Raw genomic sequence first — 19915 nt, forward strand, 5'->3', positions numbered from 1 at the left:
ATGGATCGCACTAAAATTCAAAATTAAAGCTAATGATGCAAAAAAAATAATGAAAGTTGAAATTATACAAAAAATATAAATTAGCAGATACAAAAATTGAAAGTAAAAGGAGTAAAAAAGTTAGAAAAGAATTGAAAATAAAGTAGGAAAATTTTTAAAAAAATTGAGACTGAAACATTTTAAAAACAGTTAAAACTGAAAAAAATTAAAACCAAATTTAAAACTATTTTTTTTTATAAAAAAAATAATGCTTAAATAAATATATCTAAATACATATTTTAGCGGTGATAATATTTTTATCGATCTCATTTTTTGTTGTGTTTTAATTATTTAAGTGCCATCTTAAACGAAGAGGGTAAAACAAATTATTCAAGAGTGTGGCTACTTAAACTAGTTTTCCTTCCCTCTTAGAAAATCCCACCTTCTACAAAATATGCCTCTCTGAAAGATAAAGTTTGTGGTCCCCGTGTCCCGAGGAAATATTCCCCCACGAAAATGAAATAGGGTGGGGGAAGGGGGAGCCATCTCTACTTTTTGGGAGTGAGTGCGGTTCGATTAAGATTGATGTCAAGAGACTTACCCTCTGAACCAAGTCCTGACCTCAGTCCCGCTTACCTCAGAGACATCTCTGCACTTAGGTAAGTCTTTCTCCCGACGTCAGTGCCTCTTACCTCAGTGCTGACTTCTTGGGTAAGTGCTTTAACACTTACGTCAGAGAAAACTGAACTGACCTCAGAGCAAATTGCACTGACCTCAGTGGAAAATTCACTGACCTAACACTTGCCATTTTTACCAGGGTATTATATAAAAAAATGTCATAATTTTCGTGAGCTTTTCGCAAACAACATTAATATAAACTTTGAAGGATTCAGACTTTCAGCGATTCTACCTTTTTCTATTTCACTCGAGAGGTTGCCAGATTGTGTGATGAATGTGAATATTTTACAAGGATTTGAATTGGGAAACGTGCTAAAAGCAACTTATCGGGCAATTAACAATAGAGTCCGGGAGGGACGAGAGGCTACCTTCCTGGGAAAACCCATGATTTAGCCGGAAATGTCATTAAAACAATTTATTTCGTTTGAAGCATCAATTTTATACTAGGGGAAAGCTATTTTAAAATAATAATTGTAAATGGACACAGATGCTACATATTAGAAAGATGAGGAGTGGGCCGAGTACCGAACCTTGGGGAACTAAGGCCAAGATTGGCCTAAAATCCGATACCGCATCCTCGTATCTAACTCTAAATGATCTATCAGAAAGGTAGTTTATTAGTAATTCATAGTGATTATAGGGTAGACTCCGATATATTTAAAGAGCCAACCCCTCAATCCAAACCTTATCGAAGGCAGCTTGAATATCAAGAAAGGCTGCCGCGCACACTAGCCCCCCCTCCATAGTTTTGTTGATAAAGTTAATGACTCTATGAATTTGTTTAACAGTAGAGTGTTTCCTGCGGAAGCCGAACTGATGAGGCGGGATTATTCTCATTTCTTCTACTATCGGGAGCGCATCCCTGTAGGTATGTCATTTTTTTACTGCGCTAGGGCGGAGGAAGTGAGCGAAAGCTCACGGTTGTAATTCCCGCGCCTTCTGGAGACAGCTGACTGTTGAGTGTTCGCGGTCACTCTATGATGACGTCATTTCGTCTCACTTTTTTAGGTTAAGCCCAAGCCAGTATATTATATTGACATTATTGATCCCACGTGCGAATGCTCCTCGTTCTTTCGACATTTCACGTTTAGGCAGTAATTACACTCAATTTTTTATTATTGACTTTATTTTCTTGTGATGTGTAATAGTAGTTAACCGCACTACCATGGGAAACAAGAGTAAAGTCGGAAAACAGCGGAAGGATAAGTTTTATCATCTTGCCAAGGAGACAGGTCAGCCCTTCAAAAATTTTTTAATTCTCGTCCGAAATAAATTTTTCAATGCTTTTTCAGCACAGTGCTTACGAAGAGGAAGAATACTATTAGATACGTTATCGTAAACTCGTCCGATTCTGTTTGGTTCTTCCTTCTCCAAACGCAACCCAACAGTCTCGTCGACCCCCAGAGATCGTTGAGCGTTTGGTAAGGGCTTTTTTTTTTATCGCGGATCAGGGTGGAACGCACTGGATCGGAATCCTGAGCGATCCGGACCGATCCAAGTGTTTCAAGTGATAAAAAAATCCAAACTTGGAATTTAGTTCGATTTGTTATTGTTTTGACTTTTTGGGGACGGCAACTTCCGTGCATTAGGTTAGGATCACAGTGGATCGCGAGCTCTCCCCACCTCGGAAGAGCGATCCAGCGTTCCACCCTGATCCACCTGGAACGCTTGGATAAAGCTGAGGAACGGAATAAAAAAAATACCGATGTTCATCGCGATCCACCGCGTTCCACTGCGATCCGTATTAAAAAAAAGCCCTGTAGAAACATTAGGCTTCTGTAAGTAAACAAAGAAGCCTTTGGGTAATTCTAACAGAATCCAACAACACCGACCGTTTGGAATGGGGTAATTCCTCCGCTGAACAATCGCAATCAGTTTATTAAGACAAAGTGGCTATCGATTCCATCTTTCTTTCAATCTCTTTTACTTCTCAGATGCGGGCGGTTTTAGCGCTGGCTCTGAGATAATCAGGAGGTCCAGGTTGAATCGTAGTGTAATAAAAAACTTAATTAGACTTCGAACAGGACATGGAAACTTCCCATCACATTTAAATAGACTAAATCTGAAAGACTCAGATTTATGCGATTGTGGACTAAATGGTGACTTAAACCATGTACTATTTGAATGTCAAAATCTAATAAATCGGGTATTTTGATTCAAAAGCTAACCGAAAATAACTACTTTCCTTCATTTAATGTCTCATACATACTTCACACTCCGGATCCTAAGATATATAAAATCATCGCTAATTTCCTGAAAGTCAATACTTAATATAAATCTTTAACAGGAAAAAAAATAAATAAAATAAGAAAAAAAAAGAAAAAAAAGAAAAAAAAATAGTAAATAATTAGATTTTTAAGTTATAACCAATTGTAGTAGTTATTTTGTAGGAGTAAACACTATCTGGTTCGCTGCGGGTAGTGGTTGCTTAGGAATTTTAACTATTTACAGGAAGACTATAACAACCTTACTTCTTGACTATATGCTTTGATGAACTATCCGATATCCTCTTCCATAGACTCGTAGTTAATATCCTCATCTTCCTAAATCTTAGAACCAAAAAAAAAAAAATATTATAAATCCTAAATCCACCGTATGTTCACTTTGAATGTTATCCATGACCCAGTATTCCCCGGTATAAGAAGTCGCTTAGAAGGGTCTCTAAGCGTGAAAATGGTGATGCTAGAATAAACAAAATACCCTACCTTCTACTCATTTCCTTATCCATACATGTTTATTAGTACAAAGTTTGAAACTTTGTCTACAGATGACTGTAGGTTCCACATCTGGAATATAAGCCAGTAAACCAACAGAAGAAGAAGGAGAAGAGGAGGTCCAGGTTCAATTCCTGGCTAGGCGATCGGAGTTTGATGATTTCAAAGAACGGTTGCTGGGGGGCTGGTTGTGCAGTATAGACTGAAGGGGGATGAGGCTCTAACTGAAAGCTCAGGATTAAGACTTCTGTGAAAGGACCTTGCACACCTCTTATGGGTAGCTCCACTATGACCACCATGACCGAATGCTAATTTATTTATGTCGTTCGATTCTTCTCAAGATGCTGATCAAAAGTTGTAATTGCGCCAACTTTTTACGATGCACCGTTTGTGCAAACGGTGCATCGTAAAAAAACTGCGGAGAAGATTCAATTATTCGGCGATTTAAAGCCAGAAAGATTCCTCATTTCAATACTCGATTGACGAGCGGCTGCATGACAAAAAGGAAATCACGGGAACCCCTGCACCCAGCGGCAGTCTTATCTCGGATTCTGCACGCTGTTTTGCTCAACCATCCAAATCAGATTCTTGAGGAGTGTAAGAACAGGAAAATCGGAACGTCAACCGGACGAGAGCGGGAGGGAAATTGCCCCAGAGTTGGCAGGTACAGATAAGAAGATGGACACGCGCTAGGTTTTTTTCTTATTTACATCGGATCTGTTCTCAAATGCTTTGTTCAAATTGTCTTTGTCAAAATTTTTATTCATTGTCGCCGAATAATTGAATCTTCTCGGCGGTTATTTTGCGAAAACGGTGCATCTTAGGAAGTTGGCGCAATCATAAATTTTGATCAGCATCTTTAGGAGAATCGAATGACATGATTAAATTAGCATTCGGTCATGGTGCAGCTTCCCAGAAGAGGTGTGCGGGGTCCTTAGAAGTAGTTAAAAAAGAAGGAAAAGATGATTCATGCTGTAACCATAACTATCCTTGTCCTGAATTGCTCTGTGATGCTTTAATTATAATACCTGTCACAATGAAATGACCCGCTACTAACTAATACAAGACTCCTTTGTTCAGATTGTCAACTATCTGATCAGTTATTCCTTATTCAATTTTTAAGCTTTGATTAACTTCACTTTGTTATTTTTCCTGATGTAATTCCACAGGTTATCGTTCTCGAGCTGCCTTCAAGTTACTGCAATTAAACCGCAAGTATGAATTTCTGCAGAAATCTCGTGTTCTGGTCGACCTTTGTGCTGCACCAGGAGGATGGATGCAAGTCGCCAAAACAAATATGCCCGTATCCAGTGTTGTCGTAGGTAAGTGCCTTTCAGCTTTGTTGGTGTGAAACCGACTGATCATATAACTTTGTTAAAGGTTTTTGATGTGTCAGTATTATAGATCGACACTTATTAGATCAGACGTTGGCTTGTTTTAATTTTTTACATTTTGTGAAAATTGAAATATTATCATCCCAATTCTTGTGTCTCTCTTGTAAATATTGCCATTGAAGGGTTTTACGATTCTAAGTGCATGTTGGGTACTAGTTATCCATACATCGTTTTTAAGCTTATGAGCTTATGACTTCATAATGCAAATAACCTGCCTTTTCCACTCAGAACTCATCATTTTTCTAACTTTCCAGGCGTGGATCTGTTCCCAATCAAACCAATTCCGGGATGCATATCACTGAAGGGTGACATTACAACAGAGGATTGCAAACGAGAAATCTTGAATGAGTTGAAAACTTGGAAAGCAGATACTGTTCTTCATGATGGTGCTCCCAATGTTGGTGAGTCAACAAATATTTTGTATTCTTTTTTAATTTACATTATGTACCCTTCGAATACTTGACTAATTTCTTACGTGTCATACCTATCAGCATCATCATCAAGCTTTTTCTTTGAGGTTGGATCGTATTAATGATCAAGCTTAATTTGAATGGAAGACTGTCACTCAAAATTCTTTCGGGCTGCATTTGCTGAGACTCAATTCCAAACAAGAATGGAATATTAAATCAAGAGCTATTATTCAACTTCCAGCTCATCATTGTAATGTTCAGAGAAAAGGAAAGTAAAAGTAGACAAGAAAGAAACTTGAATTCACAAATTAAGCAACCAAAATGTCGGGATATTGCCGTCTCAACTTCTGGGTGAAATTCAAAATTTAAAAATTTATGTGTTATTTAGTCAGAGTTCACCTCGAAGAAGAGACCAAGGCATCCTTAAATGCGATGTCTTTTGAATTTTTAGTCCACAACTTGGAACTTTTTATACATTTCTGATCATCTGATTGCCTTTCTTTTAATATTATCATCTCTTAGTTTTTCCCCTGTTTCTCCTACCAGTTTCAGTTGGATCGCATTTAGCAAAAAGGAACCAGCGCGATTACAGTGATGTAAAAATGTTACCTCTCCATAATTATCCAAAAAATCTCTCAGAATAGCAAATTTTTTTCGCTTCCCTCCAAAAATTGTTAATTTTAAAGGAAATAATAGTGTAAATTTTAATACTGTGCTTATATTGAGTATTTTTAAAAGGAAAGAAGAATTTGAACAGTTTTGAAACCACTGTCATTGTGCTGATTCCTTCTTGCTAAATACGATCCAGTTGTTCACGCCTCTCTTGATTTTGTCTCTAAGGTGATTCCTGACAGCATCACTGAGTTTTAGATATAATTATCTCAGTATTTTCATTATGAAAGCGTTTGATACCGTCGTTTGTAATGCAAGAAAAAAGAACCGAACATAGGGTGAAGAGGAAAATAATGCATGGAAGAACTGGAGTGATAATGACAGTGGAAGCAAAACATTAAGAGAGAACATATCTATAGAAACTTGACAGTGCTTGCAAGTGTTGTTCCAGTTCTTATACAATTGAGGCTATTTTCGGTTAAAGGGTCCATGTCATGAGATTTCCAATGCTGCTAAGATTTTGCAGTGTAGTTCTCTAGCTGTAAGTAGCTCATGAGACAGTTCTGCCATGAATTTTTCCCTGAATCTGCTCCAAGTTTTTCCTCACTATAGTAAGGAAATAAGTCGGCTGTGAATGAATTTCATCTGCTACAAAAGCAATAAGAAATTGCTCAATATTAGCAGCATTGCAAGCCCCATACATCTTTTTACCAAAAAAGTCCTCAAATATAAAATCAAAGGTTACGGAAAATGATATGGCAAATTGACAGAGAGAGGCAATTGTGTAGGCACAAATAATCTTTAAATCAAATTCAATGAAACTGATACAAGTCATTTAAATTTCCATTTCAGGTGCTAACTGGCTACACGATGCTTATCAGCAGGCTTGTCTGGTCTTGAGTGCTCTGAAACTTTCATCGGGTATCCTACGAGAAGGAGGATGGTTCGTAACCAAGGTCTTCAGGTCCAAAGATTATAACCCACTGATCTGGGTCTTACAACAGTTTTTTAAGAAGGTGCGGTATCTGTAAATTCTTCCTTGTAATGAAAAATGTTTCCGTACAGTGGCTAATATAATTATGTAAATGTGTCCCCTCAAAATCAGGGTGTCTATTGGTCCGTAAAGTCTACAAATAGTTCTGATTTTTCAGAAGCTGTCTGGAAGTACTGATGAAGTATGGGAATTTAGCAAATAGGTTGTGGACCACGCATGTGTTTTAAGACAGCTTTGAAAGTATGCAATCCTTTGCGCATTGATTCTTAGTGCAGTATTTGCTTGTTAGATTGTGTTTGTCCAGCTTGTGTATCTTCAAGCCACCAATGAGCTTCGCATTTAATGGCTACGTCATTTTTGTCGCAATTTGCAAATTTCGTCATATAAAGGTACTGAAAAAGTACTGAATTTTTTGAGCAAGAAGGTCTACATACTTTGAGAAAGAACTAAAAAAATTTCTCCAGCTAGTTTTAGTTGACACCCAGAAGATCTTTTTCCAATACATATTCTTTGGTGTTGCTTATTCAGCACGATTCCTCATTTTTTCTCTTTTTTTCCTGTTGCATCAGTCGATATTTGCACTATTTTTGTTGTAGGTTCATGCCACCAAACCGCAAGCCTCCCGTCTTGAATCGGCTGAGATTTTCGTCGTTTGTCAGCACTACCTCGCTCCTACTAAAATCGACCCAAAACTTTTCGATCCACGCCATGTATTTCAGGAGTTAGACCTGGAACCCAAAGTCAAACTTTTTGACACGCAGAAGCCAAAAGCGGAGGGATACTCAGAGACTTACAGTGTGTATGGTACCAGAGTTCCAGTCTCAGAATTTTTGAAGAATGAATCTCCGATGGTCCTGTTCCAGCATGCAGCTGAGGTATTTATTTATATTTTGATCAGTAGTTGGTCAAACGTTTTTCAATTCTTCCAGTAAGTAAAAAATTAGTGTGATCTCACAGGTTTCAAACATTTAAAACCGTGGCTTTTCATCACAAGTGGCCAAAACGAATGCCTCAAAACCTAGGTAAAATTATAAGAATAGTAATTTACTCAGCAGCCAAAGGATTTTGAACATCTTTTTAGGTCTCAATTATCATAATAATTTTAAACAAATGTGAAAAGAAGGAAGACTGAACTTATTCGAATTCAGCTCTGTGTAACACATTAATACTTAATTAAACATGATTGGAGTACCATTTATGAACAATAAAATAAGGATTAATACATGAAGCTTGATGCTCTTGCTTGTTTTTACTTACATAATATAGTACATGCAGAGATGGGAGTCGAAGCTTTTTGAACGTCTGGCGTTCATCATCAGGGCTAGCATACATAATAACAGCGAAAGGGCAAAATAACAAAGAACAAGCACTTATAATCTACATCATGCACAAAAATGAATTACATAGCTGAAACAGTAAATAGCAAAAGTTTGTAGCTGTACAGGTAAGAAAGGAGAGAGCGAGTTGACTAGTGATAAGAGCTGTTTACATACTGCATGAAGAAACTATTTGGTGAAACTTTGAGCCTTGTTATTAGTGAGGAAAGATTTCTCTTGGAAGAGGCCAGAGTTATGCTGTGTTTCATGGCTCACTACTGTCTCAAAAAGTTGAAAAGTAAATATTGGAAAAAATATGGTGTTAAAAATATTGGAAACTAAAATTGTTCAACGTTTAAATGGTTTCCAATCCGTTTTGCACTTTTTACACTGGTTATATATTATTCAATTTCATTTAACTTTGACCTAAATTTACCGCGTTTTTATGTGTTATATTATCTCAAATATTTTAATTTATAACCCCATCTCTAATAGTAAAATATCCACTTGATCAATTATAACTTACGTTGTACAAATTACTTTTATGACAAAGTAGGTATGTAATCAATTAAAAACCCTGTATCAACAGTAAAGGCTCACTGAGTTAAGAAATGCAAAGTACAGATTTTGACCAACCTATTTTTCCCCAGATCACATTTGATCCAGAGACAGAAGGACATCTGCTAAATCATCCTCTAACAACGGACGAAATCAAGGAATGTTGCAAAGATATTAAAGTTCTTGGTCGCAAGGATATTCGTAACCTGGTCAGTTGGAGAAAACATCTAGTTGCAGCTCTTCTGAAAGAGAAAGAAGAAGAAGACAAGAAAAATATTGTCCCTGTGGAGACTAAACCAGAAATAAAAGCCGATTCTGACAGCGAAGATGATCTGGATGAAGATGAGAAGGATTTGGAAACTGCTTCTAAGGAAATTGAAGCAATGCAGGTAATTTATCAAAGAGCAAGAAGTTTAGTGTTCATTTTGACCGAAGTAGACCAAAGGTTTTTAGAAGCAAGAAGTGAACTCATGTAAACAATAAATGCTTTTTTTCCACTAATAGTCAGGATTTGGAAAGTGTTAGTACGCCCATCATACTCAACGTAAAATTTTGATAAGGAGCACATACTGTAGTGCTAAATTTTTTACTCGGTTTAGTTGTCAATTAATTATGATAAATCACCAATGAATGGTGTCTCCAAATAGCTTCAACTTTTGAAAGTCACAGCAAATGATTTGGCTGTTGATGTTACTTCAATTTCAGATTGTCGATTTGGTGATGTAATCAAAAGTTTTTTCAAGACTTGGTCTATCATATGAGGTATTGATTTTTAAAGTTTTCTTTGTTAATTCAACTTTTGACATCTTGCTTTCAGAAAGAGCTGAAGAAAGAGGCCAAGAAGAAGAAGAAAAAAGCAGCGAAGGAGCGGAAAAAACTTCAAGAGAAAATGAACTTGAACATGATACATAAAAATGACCTGGGACCTGTAGAAGAAACCCCTGATGATTATTTCAGCTTAAAATCCATCAAATCTAGGAAAGAGATGAATGAAGTCCAGGAAACAGCCCCAGAAGGTTTCGGTGATTCCGATGAGGAGAGTGAAGATGAACGACCCAAAAAAGTACAATATAGCAAAGACTCAGAATACTTGGATGATGATGGAAGGTAATTTTATTTAATTATTTCTTTGAATGTTTTTTTCAATAATACTGAAAAATTCAAATATCAATTAACTCTGAAACTTTGGAGATAAAAGGTAAGTAGAGGTGTTTAAATGAATCCTCATCGGTAAGCTATCAGTACTATCTGTATCGAAATATGGATACACTGCGAGAAGGTTACTCTTGGAGGAAACAGGCAACCCTGTCTTTTCAATGAAGGATTAACAAACCATCAAACCATTTGCTTGAATCTTTGATTAGCAAGCACTTTCAACATTTCCTCTTTTATTTGATGGAAAATCAAGCCTGTTTATCCTTCCTATCTTTTGTATTCTCTTTTTAAAATCTGGTTTATTATTTATTAATGTTGTTGTTGATCGCAGGTTAATTGACTCAGATGATGATTCTGATGAGGGGGCTGATGGTGGTGATGATGACGGTTTCGATAGTGACAATGAAGGATTGGGGTTTGACATGGAAGGCGTAAGCAAGAACTCCTCTAAAAAAAAGAAGGTTTCCTTTGCAGCTGATAGTGCGCCTGACACTGATAATCCTTTGATTACTGATCTAATGGACAAACGTACTCGAAAAGAGAGGCGTCTGCAGATGGCTGAGCTTTGGTTTGATAAAGTGAGTTTTTAAGTTTAGTAGTTTTTTTATTTGTTGATATGCACAGGGTTGCCACAGTCAAAGAATACCGAGAAATGTCAGAGAGTTTTAAAAAGTCAGGGAAAACCTGAAAATGTCAGGGCAAAATTGTCAAGTCACCTTTATTTCCTTTCTGGAAAGGGTATGACGTTTCAAACGACAAATTTTGCTTGAAAACTATTTCAAATCATGTCTTTTTAAGCAACTGGCATATCCTCAATTGTCAGGGAATTCCACCAGCATAGAAAAAAGAAATCAGGGAAGTGTCAGGGAATTCCCATACCTAAAAGCTGCTTTCATAGCGCTCTGCGACACCCAGCCGCCAAAATTCCCTATCCTCCGGAAGTCCTTCAGGGAGTTAGAACTCCCTCATTTCCTTTAAAACCCCCGGTCAGGGAATTTCATTTTTTAAATTCTGTGGCAATCTTGCATATAGACTAGGTCTCTTCTCTCTTGGATGGTCTTAATTGACTAAATGATGAAGTAATGTTTCTATTACTTGTAAAATTAAAATGAAGTATTTTTTGTTTTCGACAGGATGTTTTCAAAGATGTGCTAAATGATGAAGATGAAGAGTATGAATTGGAGAAAATGAAAGAAGAAGTGATCAAGAAGGGTGGAAAAATAATCGAGGAGAGGAAGAAGTCACAGCAAGAACCTTCAAAGCACTCATTTATGGACAGTGAGGATGACTCGGAAGATGAAAGCGATGAAAGTGATCTTGAAGACAAGGAAAATTCCTTGTCAAAAAAGAAAGCAGACAGAGAATATTTGCCAGATGATTACGACAGCAGTGACACAGAAGAAGGTATCCAAATCTATACTGATTTCTTGTTTGCGTTTGATTTTTATGCTTTAAATTATTTTAAGTTTTATGTAATGCAGGGTTGCTGGCGGTCTGGGAGACCGGGAAAATCAGGGAATATGTGATGACCGGGAAAAGTCAGGGAATTTGTTACACATCTTCTAATCACTGAGGCATCACTGATCTTCAAACTGTTTACCCCTCTGGTCATTTTAAGGCTCCTCATCTTTTAAGTTTTTACTGAATGCCTTTATCGATCATTTGATCGTTAAACAAGGAAGTTTTGTCCAAAGTTTGGAGAAAAACAGCTTATTATAAGAGGAAAAAATGGAACATTGGCATTCTGTTTGAAGATCAGGGAGAGTCAGGAAATTTGAAGGTAAAGAAATTATGGCAACTTTGATAATGTTTACTGTTTACAACAGTGCATACATTGAGAATAGAATGATGGAGCAAAATGTGAACAATGTATCCACACTCTACCAGTGCACACTCTGCTGCCAGTGTGGATACTACGTTATTTTATTTCAGAACGAACAATTTGAGTGAAAACCTCTCATATAAGAATCATTATTTATAAAGACATGAAACTTGAGGGTTGCTTCAATCAGATTAACTTTTCATTATAGATGGATGAACTATTTTCATAGAGACCAACTTCAAAAGAAGAGGTAATTTTGTTGAATAATTGTCTGGATTCGATAGTAATAACATTTTACTGTAATTTTAATATAGAGATATCTATGTTTCATTTTTCCAATCATTTTTACTCATTTGGTTCAAGGTTCATCCAGATTTGTGTGAAATAATTGAAATTATATTTATTTCAGAAGAGAAAAAGGTTGCCAAAAAACTGAACAAGCGGAATAGGAAACATACTCTCACAGAGGAAGGTTTAGCATTAGGTGAAATGATGATCAGGTCCAAGAAAGCGAAGAGGGACATAATGGATGCTGCCTGGAATAGGTATGCATTTAACGATGAAAATTTACCCGAGTGGTTTGTCAAAGACGAAAAGGAGCACATGAGGCCACGCCTACCTGTATCCGAGGTAATTCTTACTTCTTTCTTTCTTATTATTGCAAAAAAATTGTGTTCAGTCCAAGAGATTGAATTAAAAGTTTATTTTCATAGATAACATTCAATTCTATTTCATTTATACCATCCAGTCGTAAAAAATTCGTCCTGACGGGAGAACTTAACTCCATTCCAAGGTTGCCAAATTGATTACAAACATTAAATTATTTAACAAAAACATACAAGTGCAATTTTTATCCAGAATTTTTCTAATTTTTGTATGTAAGCGGGGGAAAACCAGTGAAATTTTAAGCTAGAAATTCCAAAGATTCTCTTAATTAATATGCAATTTGTAAGGGAGACTTTGGCAACTTTGAAATGGAGTTATGTTCTGTCTTAAGGGAAAAGACGAATTGATAGGTACAAAGGGTTAGGAAAACACAAGATTTTTCCTGTCCTGCAATTCCTCTCTATCTCAGAGTTCTATGATTGTCCGCACAAAAATTTTGTAAACCTACAATTTTGAAAGAGGAAATTCAGTACCATGATGTCAATTTTAAAATAACTGCAGAGTTAGTTATTTTCATGCATTTTGCTGTATTCCTAATGACAAAAGACTGAAGTATGTCGTATTGTTCATAAAAAGAAAAGACGAGTTCGATGCAACCTGCTGAATTTAAATATTCATGACAGTGAAACATGAAGGACGAATATAAAGCACACAAATATATGAATGTCAACTCAGTACATATCTCACTTAGTACTTAGTATCTTAAGGATCAAGTTCAATTGTTTTAGTTAATTTTTAAAAATAATTTTGCCAGTATAAACCAATATGCCATGGCATTTTAAACATGACGTGGACAATTTAAATTTTTAAGGAAACTCTTTTGCATGTTGTTTATCTCCTCTATACACCGGTCGGACGCATTGCGAGACTGAAACGTGTCCGACTGGTATAAAAGAAACAAACAACATGCAGGTGAGTTTCCTCAAGAAATTTAAATTATTAAGTTCTTGTGTGAACCCGAACATCAACGCTATGACGTGGACAGTCTCAAACAGCCCAATGTTGCTACAGTCAGGGAAAACCGGGAAGTATCAGGGAATTTTAAAAAGTCAGGGAAAACCTGGAAATATCAGGGATAAACTATTTTATCACCTGTATTTCCTCTCTAGAATGGGTTTGACGTTTCAAACAGCAAATTTTGCCGGAAAACTATTTCAAATCATGCATTTTTAAGCATCTGGTGTATCCTCAATTTTCAGGGAATTTCATCAAAATGTGACAGAGAAATCAGGGGAATGTCAGGAAATTTCATTTCCTAAATTCTGTGACAACCATGAGTCAGGGAAAATTAGGAAATGATGGGAAATTTTAAAAAGTCAGTGAAAACATCAAGGAAAATGACCAAAGTTTATAAATCGTTAAATCCCCTTTATTTCCTTTTTATAATGTGTTTGATGTCCTGAAAAACAAATTTTGCGAGTTTGGGTGTGGAAGTGGCAATTTTAACCCATCCCGCACATCCTTAACTACCAGAGAATTTTACCAAAAATTGTCTGAATACTCAGAGAAATGTTGAGAAATTTCATTTCTAAATTCTGTGGCATCCCTGATCTTGTACATAGGTTGTCCCAAAAAGAATGCAATGATGGCGATTTAAAAAAAAACTAAAAAAGATATCAACATGCGATGTAGACAGAGCTTTAGACAACGTAATTACCGATGAAATGAGACCTTGTTGAGCTCATTTAATAAAAAACTCGCCGATTTACAGCGTTTTAAAAATGGCGCGTTGGCAAACCGCCTGCACGATTTTTAGGATGTTTTCTCAAGAAAAACAACCAAGTTGCAAATCATTTTGTAAAAAAATTAAATGACACGATCAAGTGAAGCTGGCAACACTGCGGCTAGTGGTCACGCGTTGCCCCGGAAATGGCTAAAATTCGGCCGGCAGCATGCAGTCGTGAAACAGGTGTCATTCACTCTTCCTAATCTTGTGCCATTTTTCGCAATGATTTCGGAATTAAGGAGAGAAAAACATTTCGTGATTCGTTTTTGTGTTTGTCTTGGTTTATCATTGGCAGATACATTTGATGAATTACAACGTGCGTACGGTTAATATTGCACAAATCGCATAATGTTGTTCTCTCCTTAACTCCGAACTCATTGCGAAAAATGGCACAAGATTAGGAAGTGTGAATGACACCTGTTTCACGACTGCATGCTGCCGGCCGAATTTTAGCCGTTTCCAGGGCAACGCGTGACCACTAGCCGCAGTGTTGCCAGCTTCACTTGCTCCTGTCATTTAATCTTTTTACAACATTTTTTGTAACTCGGTTGTTTTTCTTGAGAAAACATCCTAAAAATTGTTCAGGCGATTTGCCAACGCGTCATTTTCAAAACGCTGTAACTTGGCGAGTTTTTTATTAAATGAGCTCAACCAGGCCTCATTCAATCGGTAAGTACGTCTTCTAGAGCTCTGTTTAAACCGCTTGTTGCTATCTTTTTTAGTTTTTTTTCAATCGCCATCGTTGCAAGTCTTTTTGGGACAACCTATGTATATTCAAAGTTCAAAAAGCTTTTTCTCTATTCTATGAGTACACATAATGTCCAAATTTCCAACTGCCATAACGTTTGGTTTGACTTTCCCAGGTTTTTTTTGTGTGCAGTCAAAGTCATAGTGCAGCAGTGTAAAAGCCATACTAACAATTGTCAAAGTTTTGGAGGGAAAAAGTTCAGGGGCAAATCTCGGATTCTACGGCCATCAAAGCAGAATTGACGTTTTGATCCAGGGTTGATAATATTTCAGTTTAATTTATTCTTTTAACATTTTTTCTTATTCACCTTTTAGGATCTTGTTCAGAAGTATCGAGACAGAAACAACCCAGTCAATGCTCGAACAATAAAGAAAGTAGTTGAAGCAAAGGCAAGAAAGAAGAAGCAAGCAGCAATGCATAGAGAAAAAGAAATGAAGAAACTAGAGAAGGTTATGGATAATCCAGACATGTCAGAGGCAGAAAAAGCAAGGCAGTTGCGACAGTGAGTATCTTATTAGTATCTTTGTCGTCCCTGTTTCAGAATAATTTTTCCCACCGCAGGATTGTGTATTTCTATCCAGTATTTGAGTATCCCCATCAAAATTGAAATCAGCTGACTTTCAAATTTTAAAATTTTTGTTTCATCCATCAACAAAAAGTTATTATGGACAAAATGGAACTCAAAGAGGCAAGAAATTCTGACAAAATGTTTCATGGTAGTCATTACATATCAATGCAGTCGACTCTTTTATTGGCTGTGTTCTTTGACAAATTGAGGTTAAATGACCTAAGTCCGATGGCTCCTTTGACTTTTCCCGCTCTTTAAAAGCGTAGCAATATGAAAGCTAAGCCTTGTTGGAACCACTGAATAGGTAGAATGATTAGATACTTTATTCGTTCATAGGAATCAGTTGGACTGCATTTTGCAATTTGGAACTATAAATTTTGGCTCCTTAAAAACACTTATGTGCATAGGGAAACTAATGGCACATACGTTATTTTTAAACCGGGCTAGAATTTATAGTTCCAAATTGCAAAATGTAGTCCAGTTGTGCTTGCATTTCTACTCTTGTCTGACAAATTACACCAGTAACTAGTCAAAATGGTAAATTGTTAATTGACGAATTGGAAATCATAACCAAAAGAAAGAAAAACTGCTATACATATTAAAGTAACCATTCTGGTCGTGGGACTTGTTCTTGATAAGTTATTTGCAGAATTATCTTTTAAAACTGTCTTCTGGTGAAATTCGTTTTTTTCAGTCTGCTGAATGAAGTGGACTTGAATAAAAAATTATTTTAGTAATAATAAAATCTTTTGGGAAGCAGAGAAGAAAAAACATCTGATCCTCATATCTCGGCTTACACTGCCACCCTTTCATGAGATTTTTATTTTTGTAAATCACATTTGTACTATTCTTCATTACACTTTTATTTCCTATTTTCAGAGCTTACAAAAAACTGAAGAAAAAGAAGACTGAAATTAAGTACGTTGTAGCCAAACGAGCGACTGCTGCAAAACGTGCGAAGAGACCACCAGGGGTCAAAGGACCTTACAAACAAGTCGATCCTCGTATGAAGAAAGACACCCGTGCAAAATTCAAAGGTGTCAAGAAAGGAAAAGGTCGCAAAGGCTCAGCCCCGATTAAAGTGAACCAAGGCATGAAGAGAGGCAAAGGCAAGAAAAGATGAGAGTTGTGGAACCCAAAAGCGGGACCTAATACCCGATCTGTATATCTGTATAGTTTCTTATGTATTCTATTGTACATAGTCTTAAACTTTTTTTTAGCCAAATTAAGACAGTTTCTTCTCGAGTCTTTTGATTAATTTTAGCTTTGAACAAATGTTTCTGCTAATTTTTAATCATGTGCAAATTTTGTGTTTTATTTTCAATAAAACTGTTGAACTTATCATCTTGGATTTTTTTCTTCTACAGAGCCGTAGGTATACTGAAATAGAATGTAAACTGAAGGAACATCATAATTAATGATAATTTTGATTCTATGTAAGTAATGTGTCAAAACCAGCATGCCCAGCATGTGCAACGACCAGAGGTGATCATCGTAGTGAAGGTGGATTGAAAACTTCCAATTTCCATTCCAGAATTTGACTGATAAGGCTTTTGAGCAATCGTAGCCATGAGCAGGGGTGCTGATAAGACAAAGCATCATAGGATGAACATATCAAGGGGGCCAGAAGAGGCGGAACCCACTCAGGATAATTATTGAAAAACTTCACAACCTGAGAGTGTATCACCTAAAGAGGACAGTTTTCACAGAAGGAAGATTATTTTCCAATTAATCAATTTTTGGGATGCTAGTTCTGTCCCTGCCTCAAGCTATGGCTAGAGATATACCATTTCAATAAATTTCTTAACCAAAAATTCTGAGGAAAAATAATGGGACAGAACTAGGAACGCCTAGAAGTGAAACTTCAATCTTGAAATCTAGAAAAAAAATTACCATTTCTTGAACGTGAGAATTTTGTGTCTAATTCCGGTTCTTTTTCCGCATGTTTCACTCTACGCCTCTAAGCATTCTTTGAAATTTTATCAAATTTTCTGAGCAAAGTTGCAAATTCTGGTCAAGCATCCCGAAATCATGGTGCAACATGTGATGATCAGATACTAGCAAGAAAAAATCTTATGAAATCTCATATCGACGGTGAAACTACCAAACCACGTATCTCGGTTCGCGGCGTCGCACACTTCCCGTCATACTTTATTTTTTAAATAGAAAACTACTCAACGTCAATTCGTGATAACTTCTGTGATTTTTCCTCTTTGTGCAGAGAAAAATCTGTGAAAATTGTAAGGAATGATATTGATTTGATCTCCGTCAAAAAAATAAAATGTGAGTGGAGATTTTTAAACACCGCAAACGAGATACGTGGTCTGGTAGTTTCACCGTCGATATTCCATTTCTGGTTACAGACAATCAACTGATGAGAGATCTTTTATGCCTAACCAAAAAGTAAACCTGTTCTAGGCGTTTTATAAAGAGAAAGGGAATCGTCGAGAGAAGTTTTTCCATTAATTTAAGGTCGGAATCACAACTAGATAACAGTATTTGCAGTATTTTTTGCGGTGATCGAAAGCTTCTCAATATCCTCTCCTCTAGTAGATTTCGCAACAGCGAGCTTACTACACAACCTTGCCACCCCTCCTACCTGCTCCCCCCCCTTTGACATTTTCATTCATTCACGCAGGTATTCTTATCTGGGCGCCACCGTAGCGCCACAGTCGCTCGAGTTCCGTGATCAGTACGACGAGACGAGGACGAGGTACGAGCCGCGGGCGCGTGTTGAAATATTTCTATCAGCTGACGAAATTCCTCAATTTTGTGAAGCACTTCTCGACTTCTCCCGAAAGTATTTTTCTTCACTTTTCTTGCTTAAGCAAAATGAAACCGTAAGACATACAAAATCGCAATTTGTAGTTAAACGTGTGTCTGTTGTGTTCTTGTTTTTCTAATTTTACGTGACCGTTCGAGGAATGGGTTGTGACCCATTGGTTTTCCCCGTTTTGCCCTTATCGAACTTGGTTCTGCTCAGTGATCATCCCATGCAAATCTCTAAAATTTAAAATCCTCTCTGAATGTGGAAGATTAGGATTCGTGCCGTGCTTCCTGTCTGTGTCGCATTAATGCACTAGAGGAGTCTGAGGACAAGCTGTCAACTTCTCTCAGGTGAGTGAACTTTCTAATCAGTCAAGGTCTTGCTAATCAGTTGAGAGCGCATTCTGAGACCTTTCGAACCCTTTTTCTAAAAATACTCTTCTGTAAACACGACATGGAAGCAGTTTAATGAACTTGGAACGATGTAGAAGTCTTAGTAGTCTACTCTATCCTATCACTCAATCATTCCTATCTTTTGAGGTTAGAAAGTGTGCTAGTAAGATTTTATTTTATGCTTTATTTTTCCAAGTAAATTTACGATGCTTTCCTTGTGAGGCTATGTTAAATAGCTGCCATAATTTTCAGGTAAATATGATGTAATTTTAATAGCTGGACTATTAATGCAAGGATTTACATCCGAACACTATTGTTGTCGTTTTGACAATTGCATCATAAGCTGTCTTTATGATGATCTTGAATGCAGACAACTTAACATCTTTTGTGAAAGAGCACCGAAGATTCTTATTTCTGTCAGTCTATGAAGTGCCATCTCAACCTACAGGATCTAAATGTAGCTAAGCCAACCTGTGACATGAGTTGTAGATCAGCAGAACCCTTAATTCCAGCTCTTACTCTCAACATCACTGGGGATCGAAAAATTGCTGGAATTAATAGTGTCCTGTTGCAAATTGGCTGCTTACCTACCTAGGAAATTAATAAGTAAATCAATAACTCTGGTTGCCTGATAAATTCTGATACCTGTACACCCATGGGTTATACTTACTATAATGGGCAATAATATTTTGTGTAAGAATAGAAAAAACTCTAAGTACTTATTTTTTCCCTGACAACTCTGGGCCTGAATCATTACTATCAAAGAAATAGATTTATCCTTTCGGTGTGTCGGTCCAGTAAAGTTAATGATAAATGTTCTTTATCGTCACAAGTAGATGTTGCCAAGAGAACATGCACTTGAGATTGAAATTCAAGCTTGCTACTTCCCCCGCGCATACATTATTTGACTTTTTTGTGACCAATTGTGTAAGTGACCAATTTTTTTTTCTTTTATTTCAATGGTTTTCTGATTTTCAACTCTTTAGGAGGTCTACAACTTAGACACAGGGGTGCAGAAAGTTCTTCGGCCTATGAAGTTTTGATCAACCAGGAATTCAGCTATTATAGCGCATTTGCAGTAATTTTTAGTAAAATATAGCACCATTGCAGTAATTTTCTAAAAATTGACCGTGGTTGCATTAATATCCTAAAAATTCAGTATTTCAGTAGTAGATAATTGTCTCTAAACTTACTTAAAGTAACGCTCTCGTAGGTAGTAATTTTTTTCAAAATTTTAATACTTGCTTAATCTGCAATTTTCTTAATAATTCAACAATCATGCAGTAATTTTCTCTAAAAATTCAGCGCTTTTGCACCAGGTAGTTTTGAAGAAATCAGTGCAATCGCACTAATTTTTACAAAACATCAACATCCTTGTCATAGTTAGGTTTTCTTAAAAATCAGTGCGTAGAGCGT

The 19915-nt window shown here is 36.6% G+C and overlaps 2 protein-coding genes across 4 annotated transcripts in view; both read left to right on the forward strand.

Moving 5' to 3' along the window:
• The first annotated feature begins 1667 nt into the window (after positions 1-1667).
• LOC109030908 (pre-rRNA 2'-O-ribose RNA methyltransferase FTSJ3) lies at positions 1668-16682 on the forward strand. Its single transcript, XM_019042128.2, has 12 exons — positions 1668-1889; positions 4541-4693; positions 5020-5166; positions 6640-6803; positions 7378-7656; positions 8748-9044; positions 9473-9762; positions 10142-10388; positions 10944-11214; positions 12042-12262; positions 15087-15274; positions 16220-16682. Exons 1-12 carry the CDS (start codon positions 1823-1825, stop codon positions 16461-16463), a joined length of 2568 nt encoding a protein of 855 aa, XP_018897673.2. The 5' UTR covers positions 1668-1822; the 3' UTR covers positions 16464-16682.
• Positions 16683-18023: 1341 nt separating this feature from the next.
• Positions 18024-19915, forward strand: part of LOC109030900 (sodium/bile acid cotransporter 5) — a 59102-nt gene continuing 57210 nt past the window's right edge. For 2 of the 3 annotated variants that reach the window (XM_072301010.1, XM_019042108.2), the window contains exon 1: positions 18024-18457. Coding sequence is in view for 1 of the 3 variants with exons in the window: in XM_019042107.2 (XP_018897652.2) it covers positions 18725-18751 (27 nt within the window). In the remaining 2 variants the exon portion in view is untranslated. Of the gene's footprint in view, positions 18458-18637; positions 18752-19915 lie in introns of those variants that run through there. The other variant, XM_019042107.2, reaches the window with a different exon arrangement.

The sequence above is a fragment of the Bemisia tabaci genome, chromosome 5, assembly GCF_918797505.1.
Source record: "Bemisia tabaci chromosome 5, PGI_BMITA_v3".
In the NCBI taxonomy this organism is placed as follows: domain Eukaryota; kingdom Metazoa; phylum Arthropoda; class Insecta; order Hemiptera; family Aleyrodidae; genus Bemisia; species Bemisia tabaci.